General features: G+C 42.7%; 1 protein-coding gene across 2 annotated transcripts in view; it reads left to right on the plus strand.

Annotated features, from left to right (window-relative positions):
- Window positions 1–237: 237 nt before the first annotated feature.
- The window catches only part of STARD13 (StAR related lipid transfer domain containing 13), a 267,131-nt gene continuing 248,193 nt past the window's right edge, over window positions 238–19,175 (plus strand). For both annotated transcript variants that reach the window (XM_056107931.1, XM_056107933.1), the window contains exon 1: window positions 238–428. In XM_056107931.1, the coding sequence (XP_055963906.1) occupies window positions 305–428 (124 nt within the window). In that variant the 5' untranslated portion in view covers window positions 238–304. The remainder of the gene's footprint in view (window positions 429–19,175) is intronic.

A 19,175-nucleotide genomic window follows, 5' to 3' on the forward strand; every position in this document is an offset into this window, starting at 1 on the left:
GCCTGCTGGGCGGGCGGCGGCGGCGGGGCCCCCAGACGCGAGGGTAAGTCCCGGGCGGCGCCGGGCGCGCGGGGCCGCCGGGCGCGCGGGGGCCGGGGGCGGGCCGGGCGCGGGGCGGGAGGCGGGCCGCGGGCAGGGAGCCGCCGAGCGCGGCGCAGAGTGCCCGGCGCGCGCCCCAGCCCCAGCGCGCCAGGCGCGGAGCCATGCAGAGGCCGCGGCGGGTCCCGGGCCCCCCGCGGGCGGCCACGCCTGGCGGCCGGCGTGGCCGGGAGCGAGCGGCGCGGGCCACGCGTGAGCCGCGGCGATGAGCGGCCCCCGGGAGCCGGCGCCCACGCCGCTCCGCCGCTCCATCAGCGAGCACTTGCGCGAGTCCACGGCCCGCGCCTGGGAGCTGCTGTGGAGGAACGTCCGCGAGAAACGGCTGGCAGGTCGGTGGCGCCGCGCCCCGGGGCGCTGACAGCGCGCTGGGCGCCGCGCGCGGCCGGGGTGCCTGGGCTGGGCTGGGCTGGGCTGGGCAGGGTCGTCCCCCGGGACGGGGACGGGCGTGGGAGCGGGGTCTCCGCCGCGCCGCCGTCCGCCCGGCGCGGCCGGTGCACGGGTGCCCCGCTCCGGGAACCCCGCCGGGGCTGCTCCTCCTCCACGCGGTCCACGGCGCGCGTGGGAGGCGGAGTGTCGCCCCCGGAGCACCGGCGAAGTTCTGCAGTGACGGGAGATCGCGGAGCAGAAAGGAGAACGCGGGGCAGGGCGCTGGAGCAAACTGCCCCGCAGCTGGGTCCTGCCGGGGAGCAGACCCCGCTAGCCGTAGGGCTGCGGCGAAGGGGCCTCCTCTGCTGCCCGGAGAGGAAGCGGGATCTTGACTCGCCGCCCAGGGCGTCCCTGAAGACCCAGGCACCTCCCCCGGCCTCCAAGCTCCGGGCTTAACTTCTGTGTGTGCTCCGGGAACATCTCTCTGCCGGGACCTCGGAAGCATAGGGTTTCCGAGCCGCCTCACACCTCCCCATTCGGACCTCAGGTCTGCTTAGTCGCCACGTCCTACACGGCCCATGCACCAGAGCCCCTATTGCTGGGCGTCCTTGCAGGATCCCCGGTCTCCCGAGGCGTCAGCCGCGGAAGATGCTCTGGTTCATGCTATCAAGAAAAGTTAGATGGACCTCTGAGGTGACTTTGGGGTGGCTCCGGAGTTAGTCACTGGCCACAAGGTAGCCTAGGGCGTTCTAGAGAAGAAAGGTGTGGGCAGAGGAAAGGTTGCCACTGGTAAGATGGGAAATTTCACTTTCCTTGGGCTTCTCCCTTTTCCTGATTGCGGGAGTGTCGAAGTAATTTGCAGGAGGTCCTGGCCTCTGCAAGCATGCACACAGCCACATCTAGCGTAGACCTAAAAGCACTGGATGTGGTATGTCCAGAGTCTGTTGTCTTCTTACTCATGAGCCTCTTATCAACTAAACTGGCCCAGTTGGAAGCAAGGGTTATAGATGATTGCAAAGCAGAGTGGAGTTGGCATGAAGATCCATTCCATATTTGCTCTCTGACACAGGAGGCCTTCTGGTAAGCACCCACGGGGGTGAAAAAATAGACTTTTCACTCTGAGCCTGGAGTGGACTTGTGGTAACCCAGGAGGTCCGACTGTTTATTTTTAAAGATACATATGTAGAGCACGGGCCTCAATCAGTAACAAAGAATGACTTTTCTATTATCATGCTAAATGAATGGTGTTAGAAAATTGTTTGCAGTCTAGCAAACATTCGTTGCTTCAAAACTGCAGAGCACATACTGCAATGTCTTCTGGTAGCTTCTGTTATTTAAGTTTGTTAAGTTTGTTAAATCAATGGATCCTCAGGAAACAAGAAGTCTTTCCAGGAGGGCTGCCAAGACTGTGCTGGGTTTTTATAAAAGCTGAGGCCAAAGATGACTGCAGTCCTGTCTTTCTCCAAAGGAGATCTGGAAAGGAAGGGAATGGAATGCAAAGATTTAAAACTAGTAAGTTACCCAGGAAAATAACCATTTCCCATGAAGTTTAGACACGGCAGTTCAGTTAAGATGGAGGGGTAAAGTGATGACTCTGGGAAAGAAACTAGTTGGAGAGATATTATGGTTATGAATATGTAAAAATTAATGCCAAAATGGCTTCATCATAGTAAGTATAAGAGTTGTCACAGAGTCATGCAATTGTTTTTGGAAATAGTGGCATGAGGTTTTAAAATGTTCAGTCAGAATATTAATATTATAGACTTACCCATAATCTGCTTACCCCTCCGTTCACAATAAAGGCCAACAGGTTATTCAACTGGGACCTAACAATCCCCTATAAAGCAGTCTTCAAGTTATGCTTCTCTAAGCAAGCTGGGACGCTTGCCACAAAATCAGGCCAACTCCATGAAGGAGCTTTTAGATGCAAATTGATTTTCTTGGGTTTTCTTGCTAAGGTAGCTAAAATACGGAACTTTGGCCATGGGACACTGAAATACTTAAGTTATTAATGTTGGCATCAATTCTAGGTGAAAGTGTTCTTCATTTGTAAAAGTGTCCTTTATATGGTTCAGTTCACAGTGTCAGAATAACTAACTATATGAATACACCTTCACAAAGCATATGTTTCACCAAAAACTGATATGAGCCTATTTGCTTTTTGAAAGTCTTTGTTACTGAATAAAAGTTTTGTGTTGGAACTTCCTACTTTCCCTAAACTTTTCTGCTTAGTACTCTTGGTCAATAGAACAGTGTTTAAAGTACTTTATAATGAATTTGTTTGCTGTCTAGAGCATTGTGGAGGTATTTGGTTCTTTCTCTTTCTTTTTTTATACTTAGGAAGGAAATTCTTATTTTAACTCACTCTTATTTCTTTGCTTGAAAGGCTTTCCTGCAAGAAACAGAAATACAAGCAAAAGAATTATTTTAAGTAGTAAAGCCTGTGGATTTCTATAACACTGGACCATATTTAAAAGGAAGGAGAGGGTATTTGGAAGATATCAGAATAAAATATTTTTTGTTTGGGGGCCACACCCACTGGTAATGAGAGCTAATCTCTGGTACTGCACTCAGGAATCATTCTTGGTAGGCAAATGGGATGCTGGAGATCAAACCCAGGATAGCTGCATGCACAGCAAGTATCCTACCCACTGTACCATATCTCCAGTGACTGTCACTGTAGCTCTGTCCCCCCATTGTTCGGCGATTTGCTCAAGCGGGCGCCAGTAATGTCTCCATTGTGAGACTTGTTGTTACTGTTTTTGGCATATTGAATATGCCACGGGGAGCTTGCAAGGCTCTGCTGTGTGGGTGGGATACTCTCGGTAGCTTGCCAGGCTCTCCGAGAGGGATGGAGGAATTGAACCCAGGTTGGTCACGTGCAAGGCAAATGCCCTACCCACTGTGCTATTGCTCCAGCATCTCCAGTGCCTGAAATGATTTACTAACACATATCACAGTGACAAAAATAATGAATCCAATGGACGTGTAAGATAGATGCTCAAATACGTTCCTCTCAGACAAATGCTAAACCTGAGTTAAAGAAGAATTTATAAACTTGGGAACTCTTTTACTGCTCTTTTACTGCTCTTTTTTACTGCTCTCTTTTACTGCTTTCTATAGTAGTTGCCATTTTTCATCAGATCGACAGGTTGGCCAATGCATAATCATTTTTCTGATACTATCCTAAAAATCATGAGCAGGAGTTTTGCTCACCTGTCACCTCAAGACAGATTATTGCAGTAATGCGCTTATCTTTGTTTTCTCCCGATGACAGTGTTAGTGTTCTGGGCAATCATGCCACATTGCCTCCTCCATGGCTTTATGAAGATATCTGTACCTCCTGACCCTTTTTTGACACACACTTGGCTTGCTGATATTTGCAGGATTTTGTTATTTTTTTAAAAAAGTAAGTTCACTAATGAACGGATTTACAAAGTTATTGATAGTTCAGTTTTAGATATATAATCCCACCACCGTGTCTGTTTCCCTCTGCCAGTGCCCCCAAGTTCCGTCCTGCCCCCCCTCCCAGCCCTCCGCCCCTGCTGGCCCTAGCCTGCTGCCTTTACAGTCAAAATTTTAAAGTTCGGTGGTTGTAGTTCATCTGTAACCAAATTAATTGGAGGGGGAAAAAACGCTCCTCTTTTTTCCTGGAGTGACAGTGATAAGCCAGTGCACCAAAAACAGTTTATCCACTAGTCATCTATTGGGCTAGTTTGAGTATGAACGTACAGAGTTTTACAGCAGACAAATAGCCATTCACATGCTATCCCAGCCCCTGTCTGGCCTGCCCTGTGCTGCAGTCCCCTCACTGATGGCACCAGCACAGACTGCAATAATGAGCCACTGACATAAAGTTAAAGGCACACAGGGGGTTCCTTCAGTTTGGGTCAGCTGAAGGTCCTTTTGGTTCCTCCTACTCCCAAACCAGTCACTACTTATGGGGACTGAACAATAATTCGGTGGATAAAGCACTTGCCTTGCAAGTGTCTGATCCAAGCTCAATCCCAATCACCCCATATTGACCCCTGCCTCTTGCCAGGAGTGATCCCTGAGTACCATCAAGTGTAGCCAAAAGAGCCAGTAAGAAAAAAAATTTTTTTAAATAAGTTTTTTAAAAAATCCCTTACTGAGTACCCCAGATTGTGGGGTGATCAGGATCCTGTTGCATCGAGGTTAGTTAGGTTCAGAACCTGAGGTTTAACCTGGGAGCTGTCTGAACCACTGAGCCGCCTTCCAGACCCTTTTTCTCTAAGAATCTTTACCGGCAGAATTGGCAGGATTGTGTCAGCACATAAGGGCAGCTGTGCGGTTGACAATGACCTTGCATTTTCCAGGAAAGTGTTTTAAACTATCACATTCAGGGCCCCTTTTTCCAGGGATTACAAAGGCATGTATATCCTGAATACCTCAACACATATGGTAGCATCAGGATTTGAACTCATAACCTTACACTTGCCAAGCAAGAACCTTAAACCACTGAGCCATGTTCCTAGCCAGAAACAATTTTTAGTTTTTATAACATCATTAAATTTTTTAGCAGGAGCATATCTTTTGGTTCTCAGTGTTTGTAAGCAGCTTGAACTACTTTTAAAATCTTAAGATCTGAGAAAATCCAAATGAGTATTTAAAATTTTAGGCTCCTTTATTTTAAAGCCCTCCTCTATTTTAATGGAAATTTAATCCATATGTTTGATTCTTTTCTACTCACATAACAATATTAGGTAGCTTGTGAACTAATTGATGTTCAAGTCTTTTGATCTCTTTTATAGTCTCATTGTAAATCATTTCTCTTAGACACAGGAAGTTCTATTGCTGCCAAGAATTAACTAACTTAAAACACTGAAAAGTTTGAGTTTCATAAGAAACGCTAATTCCGCAAAATTTTAGTGAGTGAGTTCTTGTCGTGTTTAAACAGGCTCATCCATTCGCAAAGTCAACAGGAGCATCCTGTGATGTGATGTAAACGTGAGATTGGAGCTTTAATGCAGAGTAGAGTCAAGAATAGAACACGAGCCATAAAAAAGTTCCCGATTAATCTAAATGTTTTTTGTCATACAGGGATGATACTAGCTGAACCTCTTTTTGCATTTTATATCAGTACACCCACTTTTAAAAAATAACTTGTAAAAAACAGGCCATCCTGCTAAGTCAGAGTTGTATGTGTACGTTTTGTTCTGTTATTTACTTCTCTTGAAAAAGGATATGCATTTAGATGGAATTCATATTAACAACAGCACAGAATCAGAGGCAAGCAAATTTGTGAAGTAACATCCGAGAAGAAGAACACATCAGGGTTCTTAACCTTCACTGCACATGGAATCATCGAGAGCCCTTCAGAAATAAGAATGCTCTGGCCACCTTCCCAGAGATTCTGGTTCTGTTCAGATCCGACCTCAGGCTCAACAGATTTTAAAGCTACTCAGATGGTTCTCATATGTAGTCCTGATTAAGAACCACTGACTTCCATTAACTGCCATATGGTATCCTTCGGAAGCCTGTGTCAAGTACAAGGTCGTATCCTAAGGCCCTAAAAATGTTTGACTCTAGGTAGGTTGAAGTGAGCTTATCATTACAGAGGGACAGGAAGAGAGGGAAAAACCCTGTGCCTGGAGCAAAATGAAAAAGGTTTGTAGGAGTAGGTGGAAGGAGAGAATGTCAGCGATAGTATGGGTAGGGTCAGGCTTTAAGATCAAGTTGGGGCTTGTTGCCAGGGCAAGAAGTTTGGATTTGATAGCGTATGTTGTAAGAAGCAAAGGAGTTTAAGCAGAGTAGTGACAGGACCTAAATCAATCTCTGCTAGAGTGATTCAGGCTAGTGCAAGTGGTCACATAGGATATGGTGATAGTGATAGAGAAATGGAGAGAAAGGGACAGATTTTGAGTGTGTCTTGAAAATAGAGACACGGTGCTAACAGATTGGTCCTTGACAGTGGGATGAAAGGAGTTAAGGACCCCCTTAGCCGAAGCTTGTTATTTGAGTTCCCGTGGGGATACCGGAAGATTTGCCTGTAGTGGTTAGAAAGGGCGCATATAGGGGGTGAGCAGACAGGCAGGGAAAAATAACTATTTGATCAAGCTGGGCCAGAGAAGCCTACTACACCTGTAAAAGTGTAAGTCAAAGAATTGGATAGCCAATCTAGATTTGGGAGAAAAGATGAAACCAGAGATAGAAATCTGGGAGTTAGTGACATGGGACTGCTACTGAGAATGAACAGATAGGGTTGCTTAGGAAGAGAGCAGAGGAAGACAGCACAACCAAGTCATAGCACATTAATCTAGAGCACAGCACTGGATAGAGACTATGTATATACATTATTATGTGCTACGTTTTCTTGGAGTTTAAAAAGTCGTCATACTTTTCATAGCTCAACATTATTTGAGGGGCGGGGCAGGAAGCGGGCAGGTGGATCTTCAGCCACACCTGGCAGTGACCAGGTCTTAATCCTGGCTTTGTGCTTGTTCAAGGATCACTGGTGGTACTTGGTGACAGAATCAAAGTGGCCACATACAAGGCAAGGCCTTAGCTCCTGTGGTTAAGTACTGGCTCTGCACTCAGTAATTACTCCTGGTGGTGCTCAGGGTACCATATGGGATGCCAGGGATCGAACCCAGGCCGGTCTCATGCAAGGCAAACACCTGACCCACTGTACTATCACTACGGCCCTCCTGCGATATCTCTCTAACCTTTAACTCACTGTTCTTAGAGAAGAAAAAGAAAAGTAGTGCTGTATCAAATAATCTTTTGTGACACATTTATCCCAGGTAACTGGTGAATAATCATAGAATTCAGTTTTGCTAACAAAATGCTCTTTTGAAATTTAGAAATTGTATTGCAGAGTAATTAGAATAGTTTTAAATTACTTTTGCAGGAAAGAATTCTCATTTCTCCCATAATTTGAATAAGTAAATAATTTAATAGATAGATAAATAGATAAGGAGCCAGAGAGATAGTACAGTGGGTAAGGCACTCGCTTTGCATGTGGCAAATTCACATTTGCCATATGAGGCAAATCCAGCACCTCATACGGCACCTGAGCACCTCCAGGAATCAGCTCTAGGCACAGAATCAGTTGTAAGTCCTGAGTACAGAAGGTATTTCCCCAAAACAAATAGTAATAATAATTATAATAATGATAATACTGTGTTTATCCAATAAAAACAATTTTAGCAAGTCTATTTCAGTGGTACTATAACTTGTTGGCCCTACACATAATGGGGTGAGTACTTTATATTGCAAAGGTGACTTCTCCAATGTCATGATTTCTGGGAGCAGTTTAATAAAACAATGCTTAGCATATAAAAAAGTCCGTATGTTTATTTTTCCAATATCACATCTATTCATTGACTTTTATAAGTTATGGTTTAGACATAATAAAGTTGCTTGAAGGAATATTTCTCAAAGAAAAATAGATGGTCAAGGGACCAGAGTGAGTACAATTGATAAGGCACTGGCCTTACATGCAGCTTACCTAGGTTCAATCCTTGAGCACTGCCAGATATAGTCCCCCCAAGAAAGGAAAAATAGATAATCAAGGTCAGTATTTCATGTTTATAGGAAAAGAAACAAACTCTCTGCCTCTCTAGGCTAATTTATCTGCAGTAAGCTGGCCAACTCTAGGTGGTAACACAATTTGCTCCTGTAACTGGAGCCAAGAGAAAGCTACGTTAATTAATTGCTGGTGTTTGCTCTGAATATGCGAGATAAGCTCACTCTTTGGCTGGAAATTCTTGAGAGGATCAACCATCTAATGCATTTTTGTGAGATATAACTTGAACATTTAGAGATGGAATTCTTATCTAGTGAAATACAATCTTTTATTTTTTTCTTTTTCAGATATTGGGTCACACTGATGATGTGCAGGGCTTACTCCTGACTCTTTGGGGGGGATCACTTCTGGCAGACTCAGGGAAACATAGGGGTGCTGTGGATTTAACTTGGGTCAGTTGTGGGCAAGGGAAACACTCTACCTACTGTATTACCCTTCGGCCCTATATTCTTCCATTTAAAAAGCAAGATGACTTCTAAAGAAAATTTTGATTAGAGTCCTAGAAGCTTCTTGGGTTAATCTGACATCATAATTCTATTCTGTCCACATGTTCCTTTACAGATACTGCAAAATAAAGGGAAAACATGGTTTGAAATACGTACAACAGCTTCGGACTGTTTTTAGACTCTTTCCATATTTTGTCCAAAAACAGAACAAACAATTTTTTGTCATGTTTGCAAGCAGTCAATAAGTATTTATTGAGCCATAAAATAGCATCCTTGTCAAAGCATGTTGGGACTGTAGTGCAGGATATTAATTCAGTACTGTGGTTTTATCCTGGCAAAGCATACAAATTTTATTGTTGCTCATATCACATAACTCATTTCTTTAACCAGGAATACAACTAGCTTCCAGAAATTGCAAAAGATGGTATAGAATATGCCATGACTACACAATATTGTGTTTTCAGTTCTGCTCTGTCAAGTTATTTTATATTCTTAAGCATAATATTTCCTTCATAACATTTTATCTGAACTACAACTTTTCAAATCTTATGATTCTGTTGCCAGGCTCTGCCGTGCGGGTGAGATACTTTTGGTAGCTTGCCGGGCTCTCCGAGAGGGGCGGAGGAATCGAACTCGGGTCGGCCATGTTGGCTGCGTGCAAGGCAAACGCCCTACCGCTGTGCTATCACTCAATATGCCAAACACAGTAACAACAAAGTCTCCAATGGAGACGTTACTGGGCCCGCTTGAGCAAATCGATGATCAACGGGAGGGCCTTTACCTTTTACCTTTATGATTCTGTTATTTTGTGTGTATATTCCAGACATGATATACCATGTCTATTGTGTACCTCTTCTTCTTCCTATGTAGGAAATTCAGTGAAAATAAAAATACTTGTGCAAACTTACAAAATTGCCATGACTTTACATGGGAAAATCTCACCATATGCTTCTTATTCTCTCTCTGTCTGGATAAAGAAACATTCTCATATCCCTTAAATGATATTTGAATGTGTCTTCCATTATAATTTAATATATCCCATTGAAATTGATCACTTGATCACTTGACATCCCGTTACTCATCGATTTGCTCGAGCAGGCGCCAGTAACGTCTCCATTCATTCTTGTTGTGTGCTAGTGTAGCCCAATGGCATCTGCTCGCTCCATGAACACGAAGAGCCTCAAACTGATCATTCAGGGTCTTGACGAAGTCTGATGATCTCGTAGGTGGGTGGCCATGCAATCTTTTGACATCCCGTGGAATGGCTCTAGTCCAGTGGTCATCTCCAAATCGCATTACGTGTCCAGCCCATCTGATTTTCGATGCCTTGGCAAACGAGACAGCATCCCTAATTCTCTATCATCGATGGAGGTCGGAGCTCCGGATATTTTCTCGCACTTGAGTGAAGCCTGGTACTCTAAGCATAGCTCTTTCAATTTCTCTTTGGGAGACCCGAATAGCGTTCTCATCCTGTTTTTGTAGGGCCCGGATCTCTGAGGCATATGTTAATGCATGATGAACAGTGGAATCGAAGAGAAGTACTTGGAGCCAGGCGTTCTTTATCCTCTTAGCTATTTCTTCGACGCTCTTGAAGGCGTTCCAAGCTGTTCTCTTCATCCTCCGCAAGTCAGTTACCAGGTCATTCGTCATGTTGACTTCTTGACCTAGGTACACATAACTGTTGCATTCAGAGATGTTCATTCCATCGAGAACGAATGGAACGTCAGGAATGAATTAATTTCTCATAAACATTGTCTTCGTGAAATTCAGCTGCAGTCTGACCTTTCCACACTCACGGTCAAAGTTAGGTCCACATTTATGTCACTGAAATTATAACCTAAATGTGGTGTAGAGATAATATAGTGAATAGGGCATTTGCTTTGCAAGCGACTGACTTGGGTGTGATCCCAGGTACTCTATATTGTTCCCTGAGCCTGCCCGGAGTGACCCCTGAGCACAGAACCAGGAGTAAGCTCTAAGCTATGCTTGGTATGGTCCAAAAATTTAGAAAAAGAAAAAAAAGGAATTACCTAAAAGTGCATATCTTTGACTCTCTGGGAAGTGTGACAGTATGTGTGACAACCTACCTCTGCGTGGATTGTAACAATGACTGTCCCAGGATGGTAAGGTTGTGCTTCCTTCTTTTCCCTGTTGATGAGATGCATTTATCACCAAAGTCTTAAATAACAGTGAAGTGTTGTACCACTCCATGGTCTGGGAAATAAATCGTACATTTATTTTGATCTAAAGAGAAGATTTTAACAGACTCTCGACTGTTAGAATGAAAACCAGGCCACAGAGTCTTTACATATTTCAAACTATTGTTTTATAGGCAGATTTATTCTTTCCAGAGAGAGAGAAAAGATGCTTCTCTTGTTCAGTGTTTGATATTGAGCCCTTAAATGTAGATCAAAGCTGTCATGACAAAGGAAAAAGTGCCCTCTTAACCTTTTCAAGGAGCACTGTAATGAAAAGAAAAGGGATGGACGCTAATTGTGACATCAACATGAATAAAATCACAACTATGTAGTGGTGATTAACATCTGTGAAATTATTATCATACAGGCACAGTGTTGATACAAATATTTGCTAGAGCTATGACTACAGTGCTGGGAGCAGCATAAATTCCCTGTGTTATAAATGCATTCATTTTACTTTTGGTGCATACAACCATGTAGTGGAGGGTGGAGTTAGTGGTGTTTGGGCTTGATGGAAGACTGCTGGCATGGCCTCATTAGCTAGTGGTTAGGAGCGGCAACTGGAGCCAAGACTAGATGATTTGAATCCTGCCTCAACCACTTACACAATGGGTCCAGGGACAAGATAACTAATATCAGGGTTCCTCAGTTTCATCACTTTTCAAAACGAGAGTAAGCTTTCTACTTACCTCATAAGGCTGTTATGAGAACTGAGTGAGTCAGTATTATCAAAGCACTTTTGTAGTGTCTGGCCCTCAATAATGAATATATTCATTGTTGAATATGTAATGGAGCTCTAGCACAGCAGGTAGGGCGTTTGCCTTGTATGCAGCTGACCCGGGTTCGATTCCTGCGTTACTCTTGGAGAGCCCAGCAAACTCCTGAGAGTATCCCGCCGCACGGCAGAGCCTGGCAAGCAATACCCATGGCGTATGTGGTATGCCCAAAACAGTAACAACGAGTTTCACAATGGAGACGTTACTGGTGCCTGCTTGAGCAAATCGATGAACAACGGACAGTGCTACAAAGAGTGCTATTCATTAATTAATAGTGAAATAATTAATAACTATATGAATTAATTTAAAAGAAAAAAATAGAACAAAGGAGTTATTTCCTGTTAAAGGAGAAACTTTCAGCTTTGGCCTTAAACCTCCGATCCTTTTTATACCTAAATTATTTTGCCTGTTCTCTTACCTTTTGAATCATTTCTGATCCCATATTCCAATATTTTCTTTTTTTGTTTTAAATTTTTATTAGTGAAACACCATGAGGTACAGTTGTAGACTTACATATTTTTGTGCTTGGGTTTCAGTTATACAATTACCCATCCCTCCACCAGTGCCCATTCTGCACCACCACTGATCCCAGTATCCCTCCCACCCCCCATTCCACCATCCTACCCTGCCTCTGTGGCAGGGCATTCCCTTTTGTTCTCTCTTTCCTTTGGGTGCTGTGGATTGTAAAAGAGGCGTTAAGTGGCAATCATGTTCGGTCTATAGTCTACTCTCAGCACATGTCTCCCATCCTGGGAGGATCCTCCCAACACCCTTTATTATCCCAGTATTTTCAAGTACTGAGACATTAACTTCACTCCCTTTACTCTGACTACAGTAAAACATTAAATATACATATGTTGTGAGCATGATTGGCAGCATTTTATATAAATTCATTAGTGTTATGGCATGGTCATTTATTATTTTGTCTGTCTTTCTGAAATATCAATTATGGCTAGCTCATTAAAATCATTATTTTCTTTAGAGCTCTGCAGCTATGAATTTATTCTCATGCCTTGACCGAAATGGAATTTGATAAAGACCTAATTAAAATGATAGAAGTAGGGCGAGGAAATCTATAAATTCTCCTTTAGGTTTAACAATCACTGAATCTTTATAATTTCACCATGCATCTAAAAGAAACTTAATGCTCTAAGTCTTTTAGTTCCCTCTCTACATGTATTTTAGAATGTTCCAATTGTCAAGATAAAAAGTAGAAGCCCAGTCATATACTCCAGAATACCCGTCAGTCTTATTCTTCATACTTTGGTTACTTAGCCTTTATCAACAAGAGCAACTTAGAACTCATATTCTGGAGCTACATCTTTCATAATTAAGAGAGTAACTGGTACTGGAGGACTTGCAAATGTCTATAGAATCTCAGCAGTCCTTATACCACAAAGAGAAGGGCTCCATGATCATAAGAGCCCTAGTAACGCTTAATCATTAGTAATTGTCAATGGGAGGACCCAAGCTTTATTTTGTACTGGAATTGACAGATGATGTAGCTGGTACAACATTCAGGGAAAGCTCCTCACTTACAGAATCTTGACTTGATTTATGAGGCCACCTTCATTGATGACTTTGTATTGTAAAGGTAAGGAAAAATTGATGTGTAAAAAATCATAGTACCTGTGAGGGATCTTGGAAGGCTCCCCTTGAACATTCATAGTTTATAATTATTTGCTTTGCACTCCTGGCTTGGCTAAGATAAACTCCCAAGAGAGAAAGTGTGTTTGTTTTATTTTATTGCTCATTGATTCTGACAGTTTCATTATGAGTTATTAAGCCAGTAACATTGCCCTTGGTATTTACATATTTTAAATGTTCATATTTTAGTTTGTTGTTACTGTGTCTGGCATATCGAATACTCTCGGTAGCTTGCCGGGCTCTCCGAGAGGGGCGGAGGAATCGAACTCGGGTCGGCCATGTTGGCCGCTTGTAAGGCGAATGCCTTACCCGCTGTGCTATTGCTCCAGCCCTTTTATTACGTATATTGAAATGAGTATTTTAATTAGTTTTTTTTAAGTATTCAGGTATAATAGGAGTTTGGGACAAATGATACCACTCAGTATGCTCGATTTTCAGATCTCCATTTTGGAAATTTCTTAATTAGGCTGCATCTTAATTAAAATTTTGTTTGCAATATTCATAATAGGTTAATGCACTAAGCCATTTATATTAAAGCCATTACAGTTATTTCCTATGAAGTTTTCACCTAAGACTACTTTCTTAGAAAAGGAAATTAGGAGAGGTAGTAAAAAAAACCTAACATTTATCACTAGGGATTTACTGCACGTATCTGCCAGCATTTAATTTTGTGATTATGTTCATCTATTGCTGGGAAGAACACTAAGGCTGACAGGAGGCCAGTCTCATAAAGTCACATAAAGGAGGTTAAATCCTCCTTTGCTAATAGAAGCTATACCTTGGAGTCTCCTTTTTAATGATTGGGGGCGGGGACAGTATTCGTTCTTTGAATGTTAGGTTCATTGTTCAAGGCAATGCATTTGTTCATAATTGAATTTTTCAAAGCGTGCACATGTGTTTTTCATTGCTCTTTCTAGGCAAAATAAAATGCATTTGCTTAGTTCTGACTGGCAGCAGAAGTATAAGATCCTGTTCGTCATCAGTCTGGGCTATGTTATAAGAGAGCAGACCAGCTTGACAGCAGGCCCTGGCACCAAGGTGGGCACAGTGGGTGGTCTGCAGGAGAATCAAGCGACGATGATGTCTTAGTAAATACATTCTGTGTGTTTGGCTCTGAACTCACAAGAAGTATTAGATGTGTAAACAGTTTTATCCAGAAGCTCTAACACATTTTACCTTCAAGATAAGAAATCCATAGAAGCGAATTAAACCTTAACAACCCAATTAACAAGAACCAGAAATTCGAACTCTAACCATCACTCTGGAAAAAATTTCCTGTATCAATACTCAAACACAGTGATTTTATTCTGTGTCTCAATTTGTCTCAAAACTGCAAGCACCTTGATGAAAAGGGTAATGTTTTCTTTACTCTGCATAGTCCAGTTGCCTCAGCATAGTAGCTGGGATACAGCAGGTATATAGTAAATGCCTGTTGAATGAATTGACTAGTGTTAATTATAATATTAACTGTTGCCCTGCATTGGTCTGTAGTAATCCAGACTGTGCTAGGAACTTCATGTGTTTTCTCTTTTGATGCCTAGACTTTCGGGCAATTATCACTAGTGTTACTATTAGCACATACAGTGGTTTGCTTTTATTTAAAACCTTCCTCTTTGGACGCATCAATTAGAAAGCAATTAAACAGTGCCTCATCTGTGTGCAGGTCCCTGATTCACAAATCAGGCTTAGGCTGAAATTGAATTTCCATAGTCTTTGGCCATTTGTTCTGTGTAGGACACAGCTTTGTGCTGTTTTGTGCAGTGCATCCAGATATTGTTACTCTCCTCACTACATGGATGAGAGAACCACAGTTTGAAAAGATCAAGTAATTTGTTGGAGTGACATACTACTTGTATCTATGCAAATGTGTGATAATGGCAAAATTGGCCTGATAGAACCAATGAGAGTCTGGGGACTCCTGGACCCCCTTTATACTCATAGTTTGGCATTTACAAAGGAGTTTACAGAGGTCTTAGTGATAGAATGTTATCTTTGCCAGAGCCCTGTCCCACTGATGCCACAGGGCATGTCCTGTGGAAGTGGCCCTGGCATCCTGGCATTCCAAGGGCCTCCTGGTAATGATGAAGAGGATGATAATGACAATGAGTGATGATCTTGCATACTTATGCAGTACTTTATAACTGGCCTTAAGTCAAGAGGTTTTCATAACGTCCTTTGGGGTTTCACGAAATTCTTTGGGATTAGTTCTATGAGCTCAACTTCCTTAATGAGGACAATGATGATAAACAAAAGGGTGTGGCTACACAGGGACCTGGAGCCCGTGAGTGCCAGAGGGTTGTTTGAGTCCAGGCTTCTTTCTGGCCTCCCTGCTGCTCCCCAGCATGACCTCTGCCCTAGAACATCTGCTCAGAGTATCTGTTTTTTGTTTATCTGGTGTCTCAACCCTTGGCTCCCCAACATGATTAAACATCAAAACCAGTGGAAAAGCCTTAAAATGCAGCCTTCTGAACTCCTCATTAGACTCAATGAATCAAAGTTACCTCGAGGTAGCAGTGCATATGAGTGAGTGTGTGTGTGTGTGTGTGTGTGTGTGTGTGTGTGTGTGTACTGGGTAGTGTTTTAACAAGCCTCCTAGGTGATGTTGTTTGTTTATAGTCTGCCAGGTACTGTCCGCCCACCAGTGACTGGAAACGGTTCTGAAGTCTTCTAGTTGTTTCAGGCTCCATGCCATGTGCTGTGCAATGTCTTCCTTCTCTAAGGCTCTTATCTACTTTCTGCTTAACTAAATGCTCCTCATTCTCAATGACTGACTCAAATTCTTCATGATTTGCTTGCTAGTGCAACTGCCTGACAGTGATTTTCCCTTTCATTTTGGAATGCCCCTAGGTTAGGGGGTAGGGAGTATGAGGGAGAAATGGGTCTGAGGACTTTGTGGTTCAGGCCTTTGATCAGTGCTTTTCCATGTTATCCTGTGATCCATCACAGCAAGATACTGAGATTATGACTATTGTACTCATTTAAACGAATTTAACATCATTACTTCAGGGTTTACTCCTAACTTGCTCTGGGATCACTTCTGGCAGTACTGGGGAATCCTATGCAATGCTGGGGATTGAACTTTATCATGCAAAGCAAGAACCTGACTCCCGTGGTCTCATTAAGCCCTATTGGGGGTCAGGGGATTGGGTCACACCCATTGGTGCTTAGGCCTTAGTCCTGGATCTGTGTTCAGGAATCACTCCTGGTGGGGCTCGGGGGACCATATGGGATGGAAAGATATGAAAGGAATCTGGTTGTTCCCTCATTACTACCAAGCTCACCTTTGGTGATTCCAAACTTGGCCTTCCCTTCTCACCCTTATGTTTTTGGTACTCCTGTTAGGTTTATGAGTTTGAGCAAGGTGACTTGTCCCTGTCCCCCAGCCTCTTTCCAAGGTGCAATTGAGCATTTTCATTCTGTAGACAAAGTGAATGAACGATGCTGTTGTTAGCCCATTAGGTGGGGAAATGGAGTCAAAATTTAAAAATTGATTTTTTTTTTACCTACTTAAAATGGAAATGTTCTCTTTGGTCAGTTTTTTTTTAAAATTATAGAGCTAGAGGAGGGAAATTAGATTTTTATTAAATCCCCCTCCCGTTGATCATCGATTTGCTCGAGCGGGCCCAGTAACGTCTCCATTGGAGACTTTGTTGTTACTGTGTCTGGCATATCGAATACTCTCGGTGGCTTGCCGGGCTCTCCGAGAGGGGCGGAGGAATCGAACTCAGGTCGGCCACGTTGGCCGCTTGTAAGGCAAACACCCTACCACTGTGCTATCGCTCCAGCCCTGTAGCACAGCGGGTAGGGCGTTCGCCTTACAAGTGGCCAACATGGCCCACCCGAGTTTGATTCTTCCGCCCCTCTCGGAGAGCCCGGCAAGCCACCGAGAGTATTCGATATGCCAGACACAGTAACAACAAAGTCTCCAATGGAGACGTTACTGGGCCCGCTCGAGCAAATCGACGATCAACGGGAGGGCCTTTACCTTTACCTTTACCTTTACCTATTAAATCCCCCAAATAAAATAACTCTTATGTTAAGACTCCCAAGTGTTACTTTATTTGATGTACTTTACAAGTGTTTGTTAAACACCTACTGTGCCAGTACTGTCACAGCTACTGGGGAGTCAGTGGTAAACAAAAAAGATAAAGTAAACACCCTCTAGGCTGGAGTGATAATACAGCAGGTTTGCCTTGCACATGGCCAAAACCCAGCATCCCATTAAGGTCCCCAGAGCACTGCTGGGAGTAATTCCTAAGTGCAGAGTCAGGAGTAACCCCTATAAAGAAAATCAAAGATCCAGAGGTATCATGCAGAGAGTAAGGCACTTGCCTTGTATATGTAGCTGACCCAGGTTCAAACATACATCACCAAACATACATGACCTAAAAAGGCCAAAGAAAAGAAGGAAGAGGAGGAGAAGGAGGAGGAGGAGGAAGTGGTAGTGGAAGAGGATGAGGAGGAGGAGAAGGAGGAGAAAGAAGGGAAGAAATAAATACGAAAGCAATACCCTTAGTGTATGTTGGGGGGTGGGGTGGTTAACAGTGTTTGAGCCACTAGAGCTGGAGGAGACAAAACTAAATAAATGCTTAGAGTTACAAATAACTCACTATAAAGAAAATCAAGGGTCCAGAGAGATCATGCAGAGAGTAAGGCACCTGCCTTGTATATGTAGCTGCCTAGGTTCAATCCGCAGAACCACATTAAGGTTTCCCAACAAAACCAGGAGTGACCCCTGAGCATAGTGTAAAAAACTCTCTAGTATATGAAGTGAAAACACTGAACATCAATAGTGGAAGCACATCAAATTTCTAAAGGCCTTCTTTAAACACTGTCTTTATCACATTTCCATTCTAAAAAAGATATGGAGTTGCTAATGACAGAGTCCGTGATTTATTAAAGGGAAGGAGAGAATGACCTCTGGCCTTTTGGGTTTTTTGTTGTTATTGTTTGGGTTTTTTTGTTTGTTTTGCACAAATAAAAAGAAGTAGCTAGGTTCAGTCATTTTACTCATTCGTTTAAAAAATTCAATAAGTCAATATTTCATTCCAGTTACCCTTTATGCTATTCACTGAGAACAAAAGTCACCCAGTTTTACCCTTAAAGACTTACAGTGCACTAGTATAATGCACTACTAGTAGGAGGTAGAGATAGGTCATAGGATTGGTAATGGAGTCAGCCTGCCTTCACAGATGAGATCGATCATCCCTGAGTTGGGTCTTAAAGAAGAGAAATTACACTTTCAGGAGGAGAAAGAGCTAACATCTGGAGGAAAAAAGAGTCATGAAATAGCATAAGTGATTATTTTATATCCCTGGGATCTAGGGTCAAGCAGAACAACAAACGTGAAAAGGACGGGAGAGGTGGACAGAGGCGAGAGGATGAGCTTGTGGATCTTTTCCATGAGTTCCTGTGCTGTATCTTTTCTAATTCTAGAACTTTATGCACATGTAAGTCTATTTTCCTTTCGTTAGCAGTGTTTGTGATAAGCATCCCAAACTGCTTTGTATTTTAGATAAAATTTTTTTCTATGATATATTGTTCTTTATTTCATTATAACTTTTCTAGGATATATTGTTCTCCAATCAGTAGAATCTCTTCTTCTGCACGGGTGTTGCATGTCAGGTTTTGCATGTCATCTTTAAAAGCATGTAGTTTTTAAAGATGAGGTGGATTGAGTTAACAGAGTGTACAGGTGTTCTGGTGAATTCACACTTTCCAGTCATCCTCTTTAAAACTTATTTATAACAAACCTTGGTATGTCCACCCATGTTTACAACTTTAAATTTAAAGTAAGTTTCCATAGTAAAACTAAAATGACTTCTTCATCAATTTTCTAGAGGGCTCTGGGGTAACATGACTTTCAAAGGACATCTTGTAAAAGGGTTGAAATGGATCTTGAAAACTGTATTTACACATTTAGAAGAATTCAATGATGAACACTTTATGCAAGATTCCACACCAGTGCAGATACACAAAAATGAATAAGGTTTTTCCTTTCTTTCAAGCAACTTAACACTATTAGTGTCTTCTTACAGATAGATTTCTAGGATAAATATAATTCTGTGACTTTAGTATACACACATATGTATAA

This window comes from Sorex fumeus, unplaced genomic scaffold (genome assembly GCF_029834395.1).
Source record: "Sorex fumeus unplaced genomic scaffold, SorFum_2.1 ptg000183l, whole genome shotgun sequence".
NCBI lineage: Eukaryota > Metazoa > Chordata > Mammalia > Eulipotyphla > Soricidae > Sorex > Sorex fumeus.